The sequence below is a fragment of the Vulpes vulpes genome, chromosome 14 (assembly GCF_048418805.1).
Source record: "Vulpes vulpes isolate BD-2025 chromosome 14, VulVul3, whole genome shotgun sequence".
Lineage (NCBI taxonomy): Eukaryota > Metazoa > Chordata > Mammalia > Carnivora > Canidae > Vulpes > Vulpes vulpes.
In genome coordinates, this window is record NC_132793.1 from 26,708,796 (window position 1) to 26,727,169 (window position 18,374).

An 18,374-nucleotide genomic window follows, 5' to 3' on the forward strand; every position below is an offset into this window, starting at 1 on the left:
ATGCCAGGACACCTGCACCCCAATGTTCATAGCAGCAATGTCCACAATAGCCAAACTGTGGAAGGAGCCACAATGTCCTTCAATAGGTGGATGGATAAAGAAGATGTGGTATATATGTATACCACATGTGGAATATTAGCCATCAGAAAGGATGAATACCCACCATTTGTTTTGACATGGTTGGAACTGGAGGGTATTATGTCAAATGAAATAAATCAATTGGAGAAAGACAATTATCATATGGTTTCACTCATGTGTGGAATATAAGGAATAGTGGAAGGGACTATAAGGAAAAGGAGGGAAACTGAGTGGGGCAAAATTAGAGAGGAAGACAAACCATGAGAGACTCCTAACTCTGGGAAACAAAGGGTTGCAGAAGGGGAGGAGGCTGGGGGGATGGGGTGACTGGGTGATGGGCACTAAAGATGGCACTTGTAGCCCTGTCCACAGACTTGACTGAAGTGACAGTTGTACGCAGACCAGGAAACCACTCTCCCCCATGACCAGACACAATTGATTGGACAAGAGGTGGGCACCTCTCAAGCCAACCTATTCCTTTTTTTTTTTTTTAAGGTTTTATTAATTTATTCAGAGAAACAGAGGGAGAGCGGCAGAGACACAGGGAGAGGGAGAAGCAGGCTCCATGCAGGGAGCCCGATGCGGGACTCAATCCCGGGTCTCCAGGATCACACCCCAGGCTGCAGGCAGCGCCAAACTGCTGCGCCACCAGGGCTGCCCAAGCCAACCTATTCCTATAGGCTGACCAGCGACCTATGAGGTAGGTGGGTACAAAATGAACTGCATTCATCAGATTCTGTTCCAAGAATTGGGAAATACAGAGAATAAGCAGTTTATAATTGGAGTGGAAGCTGAAAGGCTGCCTTAGTAAGAGTCAAGTTGGGGGTGCCTGGGTGGCTCAGTTGTTTAAGCCATCAGCCTTCAGTTCAGGTCATGATCTCCAGGTGCTGGGATTCAGCCCAGTATGGGGCTCCCTGCTCAGCGGGGAGTCTGCTTCTCCCTCTCCTCTGCCCCTTCCCCCACTCATGCTCTCTCTCTTTCTTTCTCTCAAATCAATAAATAAAATCTTAAAAAAAAAGTTTAGGTTGAAGAGCAGCAGAGGTAGGTGGTGGGAGCAGGGGTAGAATAAAGCATAATTTGAGGAAGTAGAAGCCATAAGTAAAAATGGGGAAAAGGCAGACTCCTTCACTTTAATACATAAATTGTTCCAGAACTTGTGTTTTAAATATAAACATCAAGGAGCTCAGTTGATTCACTGGCTGACTCTTGGTTCTGCTCAGGTCATGATCTTAGGGTCCTGGGATGGAGCCCTATGTCTAGCCTGCCTGGCCTGGCTTGGGACTCTGCGCTCAGCAGGGAGTCTACTTGAGGATTCTTTCTCTACCGGTCTCTCTGCCCCTCCCTTAGACTTCCCTCTCTCTTTCTCAAATAAATAAATAAATAAATAAATAAATCTTTAAAAAAAATACAAGCATCACAATATTGCATGCCTATCACACTGTCTGCCTCTCAAATCTCCTCTTGTATCTCTCTTCTCTTATACACCAGGCTTTAGCCACATGGCCATTCTTTCAGTCTCTGGAACAAGCCACTTGCCTCTTCAAAGGCCTATGTACATGCTGTTCTATCTGGAATCTTCTTCTGCAAACCCACTCCCAACTCTCTTCAAGCATGACTTCTCACCCTGCAAATCCCAGGTTAAATGCCACCCCCTCAGAGAGTTACTGTGACAGCTCATATGAGGTCCACCTTCTTCATGAGCCCCCACTCCTAATCTCAATCACTACACTCTTCATAACCCTACTGCATATATAATTATGAATTTCTTTCTTTAATGACTTTTTCCTCCACAGGTTGTAGGCTCCAGGTTGACAAAGTGCATGTTTGTTTTATTTACTACTGTATAACTGGAGACCCACCTGGTGCCTGGCAAATAACAGGTATCCACAAATACTTGTTATATGACTAAATGAACAAATGAATCTATGTTTTATGGGAATTATGGTTCAGTAGATCTAAGACATGGTAAAAAAAATCTTTAGTTTCACAGACATTTAAAACTTTTTTTTTTAAAGATTTTATTTATTCATTTGAGAGAGTGAGAGAGAACACATGAGGAAGGGGAGGAGCAGAGAAAGAGGTAGAAGCAAACTCTCCACTGAGCAGGAAGCCCAAGTGGGGCTCCATCTCAGGACCCTGAGATCATGACCTGAGACGAAGGCAGACACTCAACTGACTGCGCCACCCAGGTGCCTCTATATATGATTTTCAATGATATATTTCAAGCATTATGTGCATGTCCATTAATTTTGCTCCATTTCTTCCTTATTTGAACCAACAGTCCAGTGAGCCTGTTGAGGCTTAGGCTTCCTTGATTAGGCATGCCTCATGGTTTCCACTGCCATCCCAGCTATACTCAGCTTACTATGCCCACCTTCACTTCACAGGCATCAATACCCTGCTTTTTCTGTTTTCCATTAATTCAACTAATAGTTATTGATGAATGACTATGTGCCAGGCATTATTCTAACCACTGAGGATTTGGCAAGAGACAAAACAGATAAATTCCTGCCCTGGGGAAAAAAATCCTTTGTTGAGATGCCTCTGTGGAGAACCATGGCTTCTCATTTAAATTCATAGACCCCAAAGCCCTTGCCTGAAGTGAAAGTTGTGTCCCTTTGAGGAAGAACTCTGTACCAATGCCAAAAGTACATAATGAAAATCTTTCTTTAGGCCAAGGCACCTGTGGCCATTGACCAGGATGATTCTATATTTGGGAAAGGCAATGCTGTTTCTGATTTGACTCTAGTATCTAGGGCCCCAAAATGCCATGTGTCAAAATTGGAGGATGCATGGAGATCAGACTGTACAGACATTTTTGCACCAAGAAGGTCTCATGATTTGTCTGATTTATTTCATTCAGCATTATGGAATTTCATTCAGCACTATTGCTGAGTAGTATTCCATTGTATGGATATACCACAACTTGTTTATCCATTCATCTGTTGATGGACATTTAGAGTGTTTCCAGTTTTGGGTTTTTACAAATAAAGCTACCATGAGCAATTATATATGAGTCTTTGTGTGGACATATGCTTTCATTTCTCTTGGGTAGATACCTAGATGTGTTTGGATCATATGGTACATTACACTTTGTGAGAAACTCTAGTGTTTTCAAAGTGGTTGCACTATTTTATGTTCCCACCATGTAATTTTCTCATATTTTCTTCTCTGGGTCTTCATGACTGGTTTATCTTTTCCTTTTCCTTTTCCTCTGGGTTTAAAGATTTTAAGACAATGTTTATGGATTTTTAAAAGGATTTTAAAAATTTATTTAAAAAGAGAGAGCAAAAAAAAAAATAAAAATAAAAAAGAGAGAACACACAAGTGGAGAGAGTGGTAGGCAGAGGGAAAGGGAGAAGCAGGCTCCTTGCTGAGCAGGGAGCTTGATGCAGGGCCCAATCCCCAAACCTGGGATCATGACCTGAGCAGAAGGCAAACACTTAACTAACTGAGCCACCCAGGCACCTCTTAATGTTCATGGATTTTATCTCTCTTTGAGAAACTTGATTTTTATTATAGATTGAGAAGTCAAAAGAATATTTATAAAGGTATAAAAATAATAAGACAACAAACATCTCTATACCTACATCCAGATAAAAGAATGGACTATCACCATTATCCCTGCCAATTCCTATATTCTTAAGAGTTAACCATTATCCTCAATTTGTGTTTTACTGCTCGTTTTATCATTTATGTCCATGCCCCTAACAAAACACTTGTTAATAAGTGAACATTTTGATCAAGTCTTGGAAAAAGTTTTGTTAAGATTTTGATTTAATTATCACTGAATCTGGGAAACAATTCCTATAGAATTGATGTCTTTTAAGACATTGAGTCGGGACGCCTGGGTGGCTCAGCTGTTGAGTGTCTGTTTTTGGTCTAGGGTGTGATCCTGGAGTCACAGGATCGAGTCCCATATTGGGCTCCCTGCATGGAGCCTGTTTCTCTCTCTGCCTATGTCTGCCTCTCCCTCTGTGTCTCTCATGGATAAATAAATAGAATCTTTAAAAAAAAAAGGCATTGAGTCTTCTGATTTATAAGCACAGTATGTCTCTACAAATTTAGGCTTTCTATATTGTCTTTCAATAAAGGCTTCTAATTTTTTCCATAAAATTATTGAGTATGTATTGTTTGAAATATTCAAAGGTATTGGGAAATATGTTTTCTTCTGGTTGTTAGCTGTTTGACTATGCTATGCTTTAAAAAAGAGAGAGGGAAACAAACCATAAGAGACTCTTAATGATAGAGAACAAACAGGGTTGATGGAGGGGCCATGGGTGGGGGATGGGCTAGATGGGGGATGGGCATTAAAGAGGGCACTTGTGATGAGCACTGGGTGTTGTATCTAAGTGATGGATCACTGAATTATACTATGCGCTGTATGTTAACTAACTAGAATTTAAATTGAAAAAATATTGCTTTGGCCAATGGTATTTAAGAAAGCATAACAGAAGTTTGAAAAGGCACCTTATTGGGGCTTACCCTCTGAGACCTAACTATCTATGTAAGAAACCAAAGTTAATGTCCTTGAAACCAAGAGGTCACGTGGACAGAGATGCAGTCACGAGGGTGACCCCAGGTGAGAATATCAGAAGAACCACTCAATTAACACACAAAAATCTGAGAATTAATGAATAGTTGTTATTTTAATCCACTAAGTTTTGGAGTGGTTTATCATGTAGTAATAGAAAACTGATACAGTATTTTTCTATGTATTGGTTTAAATTATTCAACCTTTCAATCTTTCCTTCTTATTTCTTTAACATATTTATAATAGTTATTTTAAAGTTGTCTGTGAATTCCAACACCTGTGCCATGTTTGGATTTGCTACTGTTGACTTTTCATTCTTGGTTATGGATCCTAGTTTCCTTCCTCTGTGAATGTCTTTTAAGATGTTTTAATTGTGTGTTAGAAACTGTATTTAAAAGAACTGCAGAGAGTAGAGCAGGTGTTGTTTTCGCTCAGGGAGAGTGTAGGCTTTCCTCTGTTAGCAAGTTGGTACCGGTTGTTAATATGCTTCTGCAAACCAAGATAACAAAGTGTTCTTGGTTCTCCCTGGGTTCATACACAGGTACAAGGAAAACTTTGGGATTTCAAAGTAATGATTTATTATTAGCTGATCATTGAGGTTATGGAGATTAATCACGTAACTAGTGGATGGCTAGTAAGAGTACAATACAATTACTGAGAACAACCGGAGTGAATCTCTGAAAATGATCACCCTCTGCTTTAAGTCTGCTACCTCAAAAAATTCTGGAAACACAAGGATGTATAAACACACTTTTCATTATCTGCCAGGACAATGACATCACCATATGTCTCATAGATTCCAGAAGACTTCACTGCACACTTCTGAGACAGTGAGATTGAAAAAGGCAAATACTATCTTATTATTATGATGAAAATATTTTGACTTCACCCGAAAGGGGACTTCCTGAGAACTGCTGGGGTAGACTAGCAGGCAAACACAGAGATCAGCCACACGTGTTTATTGACAGAATTTAGGAATCCACTGGAGCTAGACTCAGGGCATCTCCCTACATCTGCATTTTCATGGCTTCTGGCTTCCAAGAACTTAAAATGGCCATAGATTTTCTCTCGGCTGGAACTTGGGCTTCACACAGCACAGTTTATTATTTGTGCAGTAAACATAGGTCCTTTCTCTCCTGGAGCATTTCTGGCGGCATTTGCCGTGAAGATTCCAGCATTTTCGGGTGCCACCTGACACAAAAAAGAAAGAAGGATGGAGAGATTATTAGCCCTGAGAAGAGGTATTAAAGCAGGTGTGCTATAGAGGGTCCTCAGGTTCCCCTGCCTTTCACCATTGGCCTCCTTTTTCTTTCCTTCCCTTTTTAAAAGTTGTGGTAAAATTATGGTAAAAGAACATAAAACTTACTAGTTCAAGCATTTTATTTTTTTAAGTTTGTTTGTTTCCTTATTTATTTATTTACATAGTCTCCATACCCAATGTGGGGTTCAAACCTATGATGCTGAGATCAAGATAGCATGCTCCTCCTACTGAGCCAGCCACGTGCCTCCACCCCGCTAACCAAGCATTTTAAAATGCACAGTTCAGTAGCACTAAGTACATTCACAAGTGCCTTTGTGCAACCACACCACCACCATCTAGTTCCAGAACTTTCTAATCATCCCAAAGAGAAACCCTGCACCCCTCTCTCCAGCCCTGGGCAATCACCCATTTGCTCTCCTCTCTATAGATCTGCCTACTGTGGATATCTTACGCCAATGGAATTATACAATATGTGGCCTTTTGTGTCTGGCTTCTTTCACTTAGCATGTTTTCAAGGTTTATCTATACTGGTTGTTTTTTGTTTTTGTTTCTGTTTTTGTTTTTGACAACATTCCATCACTCTCTTCATAGTTTTATTTTTGTTTTGTTTTGTTTTGTTTTTACCAAGCCCTATCATTAAGAAGGTGGCTATCCTTAGTTTTTTTCATTAACTGTAGTACAGGACACATAACATCAAACTTATCATCTCAAACATTTTTAAGTGCACAGCTCAGTGGTATGAAATACATTTGCATTGTGTTCAGCCATCATCATCATCCACCTGAGCAACTGTTTTCATCTTGTAAGACTGGAACTCTTATACTCATTAAACAGTAATCCTCATTCTCCACTCCCCTGGAGCCCTTGGCAATGACCCATCTACAGTGTTTTTGGTGTCTTTCCTGTCCTGGAATCTTAACCAACCAACAGACTTTAAGGCTTGCAAACACGGCTCTTGAAAGAAGTGTTCAGACAATTGTGGGGGTGGAATGGTACCCATGGCCTCAGCCTAGAGGCACACAAATGCGGGACAGTTTTGCTATTCCAACCACAGGCTTTGCAGCTGTTAAAGATGAAATCCTCCACTTGAGCCGAACAAGGACATGTATCCTTCTCTTTGTTCTGTAAAAGCCCCAAGCCTGCTCTGACTTGGGTCTTCAGGCACTCCATCAGCTGAACAAAGCCTGTGACCTCCAGTTGTCTGTTAAACCATAAAGCTTGGGTCAGTTTCAAACCATGACTATTCTCTATTTCATTAGTTTGTAAGTTAATTGTAAGTTTCATTAATTTGTAATCTTTTTTCTGTTTCTTCCTTTCTGTTATAGGTTTTGACCAGGTTTATATTTTGGTCAGGAGTAAGCTTTCTTTGAGATTATCTTTTGACCAATACAGAAGAGACTATCAGGGGAAATTTGTGAGTCAGTGGAAACTGCATTGTCCAGAGCAGTGATTCTCAACTGGGGTGATTTTGCTCCTGAGGGGAATTTTGGCAATGAAATGTGTGGAGACATTTTTAGTGGCTGAAACTGGTGAGACGTGTTATTGGCAATTAGTAGGTAGAGGCCAAGGATTCTGCTGAATATCCTACAATGCATAGGACAGCCACAACAAAAAATTATCTAGCCCAAAATGTCAATAGTGCCCAAAGGTCAATAATTGCCAGTAGTGTCAATAGTTCCTGGTCTAGGTAGATCACAATCTTTAGGGTGATCTGATTTTGATTAAGTGGGGGTTATTTTTATAACTCAATGAACTGTTGATAAATAATAGTAGGGCAAAAATAATTATTTCTCTATATTTGCAAGGATATTCTGTTGCCCAGAGGTTCACTTGACTCCCTTTCTTCCCCTGCACCATGGGAGGGAAAAAAGCCAATTTCTATTTTTTGCTTTGATTCAGTTATAAAATCTGCCTTCTTCTCTCATTATGAGTTAAATAAAATCTTTAACATGTGTTCATATCTATATATGTACACATATATACACACATATATTTATTTACATATATATGTATATGTATGTATGTGTGTATATATAAGCCAGGAGCTTGGTGTTTTTTCACAAATTATCTTTTAAAACTTCTTTTGAGGGGATCCCTGGGTGGTTCAGCAGTTTAGCACCTGCCTTCGGCCCAGGGCATGATCCTGGAGCCCCAGGATCAAGTCCCGCATCAGGCTCCCTGCATGGAGCCTGCTTCTCCCTCTGCCTGTATTTCTGCCTCTCTCTGTCTCTGTATCTCTCATGAATAAATAAATAAAATCTTAAAAAAAAACCCTTCTTTTGAACCTTGAGCAAATTGGCATCATAAGAACTATATTCTGGGGATGCCTGGGTAGCTCAGCAGTTGAGCGTCTGCCTTTGGCCCAGGGTGTGATCCTGGAGTCCCAGGATTGAGTCCCCACATCGAGCTCTCTGCATGGAGCCTGCTTCTCCTCCCTTCTTCCTATGTCTCTGCCTCTCTCTCTGTGTCTCTCATAATAAATAAATAAAATCTTAAGAAAAAAAAGAACTAGGTTCTGAAAAAATATCCTGAGAGAAATCTGATGTGTTATAGAGACAGTTAAGATGGGTAACTGGTGTTTCTGGACTGTCTGAAATGGAGCTTGAAGGAAAATTTGACCCACAGTAAAGAAAACCTATAAATTATTTTTAAAAAAGATTTTATTTATTTATTCATGAGGGAGGCAGAAACACAGGCAGAGACACAGGCAGAGGGAGAAGCAGGCTCCCCACAGGGAGCCCAATGCAGGACTTGATTCCAGGACCCCAGGATCACAACCTGAGCCAAAGGCAGATGCTCAACCACTGAGCCACCCAGATACCCCCAGAGTTATTCTTTTTTTTTTTTTTACAGACTTTATTTTTAAGTAATGTCTACACCCAACACGGGGCTTCAACTCACAACTTCAAGGTCAAGAGTCACATGCTCCACTGACTCAGCCAGCCCAGTGCCCCCCAAAACTTACAAACTATTCTAAGACAACGCTGGTAGAGAAGTTTTTACTGATTAATGAGGGTAGCGCTGGTATATGTCCCACCTGCTAGCTTAATCATTCTTGGGAAAACAGTGTAAGTGGGACATGAAAAGGAACCACCATCTCAGGGACTCTATACAGTTCCCTAAATCTCAAGGATTTGAATACGTACTGTCAGCCTTTTCTACGGAGGACTAGATGCTTTTCCTTGCCAGAAAGCAACAGCATTTCCTGTGACTAGAAACAACTGTAGTTTGTCTTTCCTATTTGGGAAACCCTATCTGGTGCTTGCTTTGGCACCACATATGCTAAAATTGGGAAACCCTATCTGCCTTTCTAGTGACTAAGGTGCTCTTTTGATTGGGACTTTAATTAAGGAATGGCGATTTTGCCAAAAATCATGCCTTATCATCTTCAACCCTCAGAAAAAATAAGTAGAACTCGTTATAAATTAAAATTAAAGCTTCCTATACTGACAGAAGAATTCAGAAGGCCCTGGAGAGCCTGAGTGACTCATAATTTATTTGTGGGTCTAATATTTAGTGTTTTTCTCCCTCAGAAAATTATAAAAGGCCATGATATCTTGACCAGCTCTTTCTTGTTTTCTTGCTGTACAACTGGATTAAGCTGGAACAATTTATTGCCTTTTCACGTCAGGAATCAAACTCTTACTCTTGAACTCAGTGGTTGGGGTTAACTGCAAAACACCTGTTCTCATGTGGTGATGAAAAGAATTGCGTGAAGAAGCTGAAAAACTTGGAATCAAGATGGGCTTACCTGCACTGGGGATAGGTTTTATGCTATGGAAATTTCTAGAGAAACAGTCTGGAGGACATTGGAAAAGTTCATCCCACTGCCTAAGTTTTCCATGTGTTCATTCATGAAGCATCTGAGCTGCTGACAATGTCACTAAAACACTAGTGTAGTCTTTTGCCAATTCTGAGTTCCAGAAAATCATTGTCTGTCATCACCTGGCATTAGACATCATCCTGCCATGTGAGAGAGCCAGATGTGCAACTGGGGGTAATGTCTGCCACATTCACATTTCCTAGAAACCTTTCTGATGTGTGCATGTGCACACATGCATGTGTGTGGTACGCATGTGAGTGCATCTGCATAAGCAACCAAAACATTTGTTGAGTGAACAATATAGTCTGACCTCTAGGACCAATGAGTTTGCTTCTGGTGGCTTTCCCTGGATATTCCAAACAGGACTCTGGTCCTGGGTGCACACTTTTGTTACTGATGCTTTTTCTCTTCATAGGATTATCACTCATTAAGTGTGCCCTATCATGTCTAATCAAGATCACTTTTTAAAAAAATTCATGAGAGACACACAGAGAGAGGCAGAGACCTAGGCAGAGGGAGAAGCACCCTTCGTGCTGGGAGCCAAATGTGGGACTTGATCCCAGGGCCCCAGATCACAACTTGAGCCAAAGGCAGATGCTCAACCACTGAGCCACCCAGATGCCCCTAAAGATTTTAAGTAATCTTTACATCTAACATAGGGCTTGAATCCACAACCCTGAGACCAAGAAGCCCATGCTCCACCAAATGAGCCAGCCAGGTGCTCTGAGAAAAAAAAATTAAGATTTTATTCATTCATTCATGAGAGACACATAGAGAGAGGCAGAGACATAGGCAGAGGAAGAAGCAGGCTCCGTGCTGGGAGCCCAACGTGGGACTTGATCCCAGGACTCCAGGATAACGACTTGAGCCAAAGGCAGATGCTCAACCACGGAGCCACCCAGATGCCCCTAGATCACTTTGAATGGGAAGTATTAATATTAATTCATGAGGTATTTTATATGCATTCAATGTGTTGATTTTCATACCTAGCTCTATCTGATGAAAAGATGTGGAACGAAGGACTAATTTAGGGCATTGAATACCTCTAGCATCTAGATCATGGTTCTGAAATACCATTTTCCTACTTAAAAAAAATCAGAGCTTCTTGAAGAAATGTGGAATTCAAGATCTAGGACAGGAATTGTGCAAGATGAACCTAGAATATCTTGTCACACCAGATAACCAATTATGAACCACTGAGACTGCTTTTGTTACATAACAAAAGGACAAAGTCTCAAGTCACATCGGTCTGAAACTTTGTATTTGAAATCTTATCAGCAGGACTGGAACATTACATTCTTTTCTGAGGAGCCAGTTTTTCAATACAGGAAAGTATTCTTGATTTCAGACCCAAGGGCAGAGTGTCAGAGAAGGGGTTTTGGGATGTGAGATTCCACATCTCTCTTAATTTTGTACTTTCCATAGAAATGGGACCCTGAATTCATTCCTCAGCCTGATGTTAATCCCTTTACACATGAAGTCTATTAAACACTACTCACAAAGAAAGACAAATACCATATGATCTCACTCGTGGAATTTAGGAAACAAAACAGATGAACATAGGGAAAAGTGGGAAAAAAAGAGAGGGAGGCAACCCATAAGAGACTTTTAACTATATGGGGCACCTGGGTGGCTCAGTGGTTGAGCATCTGCCTTTGACTCAGGTTGTGATCCCACAACCTGAGATCAAGTCCTGCATCAGGCTCCCCATGGGACCCTCCTTCTCCCTATGTCTCTGCCTCTCTCTGTGTGTCTCTCATGAATAAATAAATAAATTATTTTTAAAAAGAGAAACTTTTAACTATAGAGAACAGACTAAGGTTTGCTGGAGGGGAGGAGGGTGTGGGATGGGCTAACAGGTGTTGGGTATTAAGGAGGGCGCTTGTTGTGATGAGCCCTAGGTGTTATATATAAGCGATGAATCACTAAATTCTACTCTTGAAACCAATATTATACTCTAAGTTAACTAACTGAAGTTTAAATAAAAACTTGAAGCAAAACAGAACAAAAAACACAACTTCATTTACATTTTACCTGAACTTTGTCCCTCTCCTTAATCCTATAGAAACCCTATTTGCTCCTTCTTTTGCCCCATGGCTCCTTAGGTGTGTATTTTCCTCTGCTGTGCCAAGTTATCTGTCAGACTGCAAGTGAGTCTTCTGTGGTGTCTGTAAGATAGACTTCATCATAAGGAAACTATCAAAGAGTGGCAGGGATATCTCTAAAATAAGGCTACCATAAGCCAAAGACAATTTGGGACAATTTGAGTTTCAACAGGAATAAAGATTGCATTGAATGAAAATTCATCAAATATATTAAAAACTATTTCATCACATTTGGGGGATGATAGGAAAATAGATCATTATCTTGCAGATTCACACATTTTGGAAAACCACCAAACATTTATTCTGTTTTTCTTATATAAACTGTCCTACTGAGTAACCAAATAGTAGATGATGAGTGTCTTTATTATTTTAGTATAATAAATTTCCAGCAAACTAGTGAAAATCATATAATAGAATATCACCATTTTGCAATGCCCAAAGAATTAATGTGGGTGGTCTTTGAGCATCAGTGATTATAAATGTCACTAAAAGAGAGACAGCCAGGATACTATGTGCCTCCTGATGAAAGAATATTATTATCATCAAAAGTTTACCAAAAAGGGTAGAACTTGAGCCTGATTACAGCCCTGGATACAGGTACCAATTTTCAGGAAATAGAGAGGTCAGAGGAAGGCACTGAATTTCACCTTGAGTATGCAATCAGTAGAGTCTGTGCATGGGAAAGCGTAGCTCAAATGACCCAATGGATAAATTATAAAGACCAAGAGGGATGAAGATATAATCAAACATTAAAAAATTAAAAGAATCTCAAGAGATGGCAGATTTTCAAAGTGAACATGTCAACAATAGGGTGTCTAGAGGTGCATACTTAGCAATGGAAGTATACAGAAATGCAAAGAGTTGATGGTCATAACCAGTGGTGAGAATGAGGGGAAAAGTTGGCCTCATACGTTGTTTTGTCTCTCTGGGGGCTACTTAGCAAAAACTTACAACATTTTACTTTATTTTAAAATTTAAAAAAGCTTACATTTAAAAATTATGCACATTTTTTTTTTACCCAGCCATTTCCTTTCTAGATGTCTGTCCTAGGAAAATACTCATATGTATAGACTAAGAAGCTTATACACTCAAGATACTAATTAAACAAGTGAGAGATAGATACCTGCCCTCAGAGAACTTCTAGTTTAGTGGGAGGAGAAATAGCCATGAAAGAAATAGCCACCCAGACATTTGACCAGGGTCGTAATGACAGTTGTAAAGGAGGAACTCTGGGTGTTTTGAGAAGATATAATGTAGATATAATGTGGCAAACATAAGTGACACGTCTCCCCTAAACCTAATTTCTGCTGGGTTCTCGGGCTTTACATATATGTCCTGAATTTCCACAATTAACCTAACCTTAATATTTTGAACATATTAAAGTGGTATATATTTCATCCCTCTTTCATCTCGAGACCCCCTTGGTTGCTAAAAAGCAGCATCAGGCAGTTTCTGGCATTTAGGAGGATGGTATATAACAGTTAGAATGACACGTCACTGCTTAGCTTAAACAAGAAGAGTTGTTTTAGTTCATGATAAGAAAATAATTTCTAAACCCAAAATTTATCAAAAAGGATCCGGAGCTCCTGATCCAATTTCAAAAGCTATTTTATATGTTAGGTGGCTTGATGGTTTCAGAAAATACTGCCTGACCATAAGCCATAAGAGGTAAAGGCTGAGGTTCCAGCTAAAGAAACTTCTGTTGTGTCTCTATTATCACTGCTACACCCAATAGGAAGTAGAAGGGAAATGTTCTCTGTAGGGGAAACGGGGTACTTAAATCCACTTCTTTCATCAGGACCAGCAGTAGGTGGCCTGAAAGCTCCTCTAGAATCCATAGATGGCAGCCATCAGACTGCTGGACCTACCAGCAGGCTAGAGACTAAGGCCTTTCACTCCTCCCCTACTAGGGGTCTGCTGATCGACCTAAATACCTGGGAAGTAGAGATAAGTAATGTGAGAAAGACAGGGGCAAGAGTGTCTTTCTAGAAACGCCCAGATTGGTATGGAGAAACTCCCAGAGGAGAGGGCATTCACTCCTTGCCTCTCAGAGCAGCCCAGGGAAACTGCTAACAGCAGGGATACAGCACATCATGGTGCCACCAGGAGGGGGATTAAGAAATGGTCGAGGGAAGTGGCTGCGTGTCTTCCCTTTGCTCTCCTGTAGCATAAAAGAGATCTAGAAGGCCCCCACTTTTCTTCATGTCTCTAGTGGACATAGGAAAACCAGACTGTCAGCCTGAGGGAACTGCCAAGAGTAGACCCCTACACAGAAGGTTGTATGTGTGGAGGGGGTGAACAGCCCGAACCTGTGGACCAGAAGGAAAATTTGGCTGAGCTGAAGGGCTCAGTCAATGGGGCCCTCAACAGGACCAAGATGTTTCAACAGTCATGGGATCCCGTATCAAGTGCCATCAGAACACTCACTGACCTGTGACACATGAGGGCCATTGTCTCAGAAGTCAGTGAAGGTCTAGCACAGGGCCTTACCCCAGTTCCTCCTGCTCCTGCCCCAGGGCCTTTCCACATGGTGTTCCCTCCAGCTTGAATGTTCTTCCCCACAAATCTACATGGCTCACACCTTATTCTCCCTCAGATCACAGTGAGCCATTTTATGGGCACCCCTTCGAAATGGCAAATCTACCACCCCCTGGTATTTGCTATCACCTTTCCAGCCTAATTCTGCTCATTATACTCATCAGCTATCATTGCATACGTTTCACTTAGTTTTCAAAAAAAATTTCTGCCTTCCTCAGCAGAACATAAACTCAAGAGGACAGAGACTTTGCTCACCTTATTTTGTTCTGATTTGTTTAATGCTCTGACTCCAGAACCTATCACAGTGCCTAGAACATGAAATCCACTCAACCGTGCTTATTGAATCACTTAATTCCTTCAAGACATATTGAATGACTTTCTCCTAAACCCAGATGCTGTCCAGAGAAGGGGAAGGTGAGACAAAAGACAGAAGAAATACTGAAAGATGCAATATTTGCTCGAAAGAGCTCAATTAACATGGAAACCGTTTTTCAACTAGAAGAGTATTAGTTTTAACTGCTGACTTTGGGCCCAGCCTCTAATGAGCCTTCTCTGGCTTCTCCCACTGTCCCACCAGCGGGATGGAAGTTCCTGGGAAAATTCAGATGATTTATGGAAAGTAAAGGAGATAACATTGTTTTGCATACCTCTTGTGTTCCATCTCTCCCCTCAATCTGATACTACGGCACAAACGCTATTGTAGCAGTTTGAGAGGAGGAAATTGAAACTCTGAGCTGGGGAGCTGCTTGCTAGAAGTCACGAAGTTAACAAATGGTGGGGCATCCTGACCAGGTTCTGAGGCTTTCGTCTGTACCCTGTGGTGAGTGGTGTGTCAGGCATTTGCCACAGGCAGATGCAAGGGCTGAGGTCAGCTTGGCTGAGGAAATTCACACAATCTGACTCTATGGGCAGGTGGGGTGAAAGCCCTGGTGTGGGCAGATCCTCCAGCCAGCTGAGCAGGAGGGGCGGACAGCTAGGCCGGGGTGGTGGATTGGGCAAGACTGTCCGTGGCCTGGACTGGTTAGCCTCCCCACGGCTTCCTCACCTGGTAGTCAAGGCCCATCAACACCTGAACCTTGAATGCTTCCTCAGTTTCCCCCTCACGATGCCACTAACCCACTCAATTGTGTGCCAGTTCCCTGAAGGCGCCAGGTGCTCTCCCACAGCTGGACCTTCCTTTGCACAAGATAGTTTCTGCCAGAGACACCCTTCCTACTTCCTTCTTTTCTCCTTTCCCTTCTAATCTCAACATACTTTTGGGACTCAACATCCCATCAGGAGGACTTTCTTGGCCCTCAGACTGGGCTGGTCCCTCCCATATGCACCTGAGATCCGTAGACCCCTCCGTCACTGCTCAGGTCACTCTGGATTGTAAATGTCATTCTTGTCTTCCCCAGGCCCTAGCCACAGAGGCAGCAACAGTGTACCTGAGTTTTTCTCTCTGGTTAAGGTGGTTGTGATCTTTACAAAGCCTCCACTTTTTTTACAAAGTCCCCATTCTGGGGACTATTTTGTAAAAGGCCCACTGTTGCCGCCTTCTTCCTGCTTCTCCTGTGCACTCTTTCCATTCTTTGTCACACGCGAGGCCACCTGCACCTGCTCCCTGAGAGGAAGAGAGGGACAGGGAGGCCGCGGAGAAGCTCTGGATGTCGTGGTTGGTACCCAAGCTTGGGTCCCTGCTGCGAGCCAGGGCGCCTCCTCTCTGAGCTTCTAAAAGGGAAGTTCCCCGAGGCCGAGGCCGAGGCCGAAGCAGGGCAGCCCATCCTCCGGGGCCTGGGGATTCCGAGACCAGGCCTGTCTCCACCCCCTTGTCCCTCCTGGCAGAGGTCCAGGTTACCTGGAGTGAGCTGGGTCAGGAGCAGCAGTGCAGCCACAGTCAGCCAAAGGAGCTTCATGGCTCGAAGTGGCCCCAGGCGAGGCTGCAAGTCCGAGGCGATGGCAAAACTAACGGGCCAGGCTCCAGCCTCTCTGGCTGGCGGTCCCTTTGTTCAGCCGGAACGATGTCACCCGCGCGTGCCCTCGGCCGCCCGCGGCCTCGGCCCCCACACTCCCTGCGCCCAGGGTCTGCGGCCACTCTTGCAGCTGGCACGCCTCCTGTGGTCATTTGGTCGTCGGGGGTGGGAGGGGGAGGTGGGGGGAAGAAGGGGGGCAGGCAGCCCGGCCCCAGGTCCTTCCGCCCGCTCTAGAGCGCCTGCCCCGAGGGATCGCCAGGGGGCGCCACGCACGCGGGACGCAGAGGGGCCGGGGAGACCCCACCCAGGCGCCCACGGCACCTGCAGGCTGCAGGTGAGCCCACCTGGTGTCCCAGGCAGAGGAAGTCCGCCCTGGGGCTGACGTTGGGGTGGGAGTGAGAAACATGATGTAATTGGAGGGAACCCGTGAGAACGATGGTGAGAGATGAAGCTCCCAGCACCAGCCTGGCCGTGCCCTCGGCCATCCGGCCATCCGAGCGCCAACCGCGCCGGGCACCTGACCCCTGGGGTGGGGGGTGGGGGGCACGTCTTCTGGACTCCGAGCTGAGCCCCTCCTTAGATCCAGGAACCAGCTGTTGGGGTCCCTCTGAACTCCCAGGTCTGGAAAGCCCCTTGTCTCCCTTTTGTTCCTGTCCTCACTATTCTGTTTTTAGGGTCTTCTTGTTCTTTCAGTCTTCCAACAGTGTGTGACCAGTTCCCAGAATTAAATATCCCGTGTGGCTTCCATTTCCTGGCTGGACGCTACTGGAGACAGACGTCAAGGGTATAAAAGCATATAGAGGGTTTACAAGACAAAATGACTCGAAAACTCTATCTGTAGGGTCACCAGAGTGAGGAGGTTGAAGACTGAAAAATAGGAAAAATAATGAGGTCAGGAAGTGTAAACAACTTATTTTTAAAGATTTTATTTATTTATTTATGAGAGACACAGAGAAAGGCAGAGAGAGAAGCAGAATCCCTGTGGGGACCCCGATGTGGGACTCGATCCCAGGACCCTGGGATCATGCCCTAAACAGAAGGCAGATGCTCAACCACTGAGCCACCCAGGTGCCCCTAAAAGGCTCATCTTTTCAAACAATGTATTCCTTGAGATTCAATCTGGGAAACAGCAGAACTGTAACAGTATTATGCGACAAGGAATTTATTATAAGAATTATACTCTATTCAATTGCAGAAGGAGCTGGGAAAGTAAAGACTCCCTTTGTACAGTCACTAAGGGAGCTGATGTCTTGTTCCATGGAGGGTAGAGGGTAGAAGTCTGAGAAACAATGGACAAAAATACATATAGACAATTCACAAAAAAGAATTAAAAAGCTCTTGAACATGTGAAAAGATGTTCAACTTTACTCATAATAAGAATTAAAAAAAATCTGCTGTGGATTGAATTGCCTTCTCCCTCCCCCAGGCCCCAAAAGAGATGTTCAAATCCCAATCCCAAGCACCGGTGAATGTGACTTATCTGGAAATAGGGTCCTTGCAGATATAATCAAGTTAAAGTGAAGTTATACTGGATCAGACTGAGCCTTATAAGAAAAGGGAAAGGAGTGAAATTTGGACAGAGACACTAAGGGAGAAGCCACGTGACAATGGAAGCAGAGATTGGGGTGACACTGTTGCAGGTCAAGAGAAACAAGGCAATTGCCAGAAGCTAGGAGAGAAGCACCAGACAGATTTTCCCTCTGAGCCCCCAAGGAGGAAGTGACCCTGCCAAAACTTTGATTTTGAACTTCTAGTCTCCAGAACTGTGAGAGAAGAAAATTTCTGTTCTCTCTCACTCTCTCACAAATCAATCAATCAATCAATCAATCAACCTTAAAAAAAAAAAAGAGGAGCCCTTGGGTGGTTCAGTCCGTTAAGTGTCTGCCTTCGGCTCAGGTCATGATCCTGGGGTCTTGGGATTGAGTCCCATGTTGGGTTCCCTGTTCAGCGGGGAGTCTGCTTCTCCCTCTCCTTCTGACTCTCCCCCTGCTCATGCGTGCACGTGCACGCTCTTTCTCTCTCTCAAATAAATAAATAAAAAATCTTAGAAAAAAAGAAAATTTCTGTTATTTTAAGTCACCCA

General features: G+C 43.0%; 1 protein-coding gene across 1 annotated transcript; it reads right to left on the reverse strand.

Moving 5' to 3' along the window:
* Positions 1-5,556: 5,556 nt before the first annotated feature.
* Positions 5,557-16,362, reverse strand: DEFB123 (defensin beta 123). Its single transcript, XM_025986127.2, has 2 exons — positions 16,177-16,362; positions 5,557-5,803 (listed from the first exon to the last, which is right to left on the reverse strand). Exons 1-2 carry the CDS (start codon positions 16,232-16,234, stop codon positions 5,658-5,660), a joined length of 204 nt encoding a protein of 67 aa, XP_025841912.1. The 5' UTR covers positions 16,235-16,362; the 3' UTR covers positions 5,557-5,657.
* Between the last annotated feature and the right edge of the window lie 2,012 nt (positions 16,363-18,374).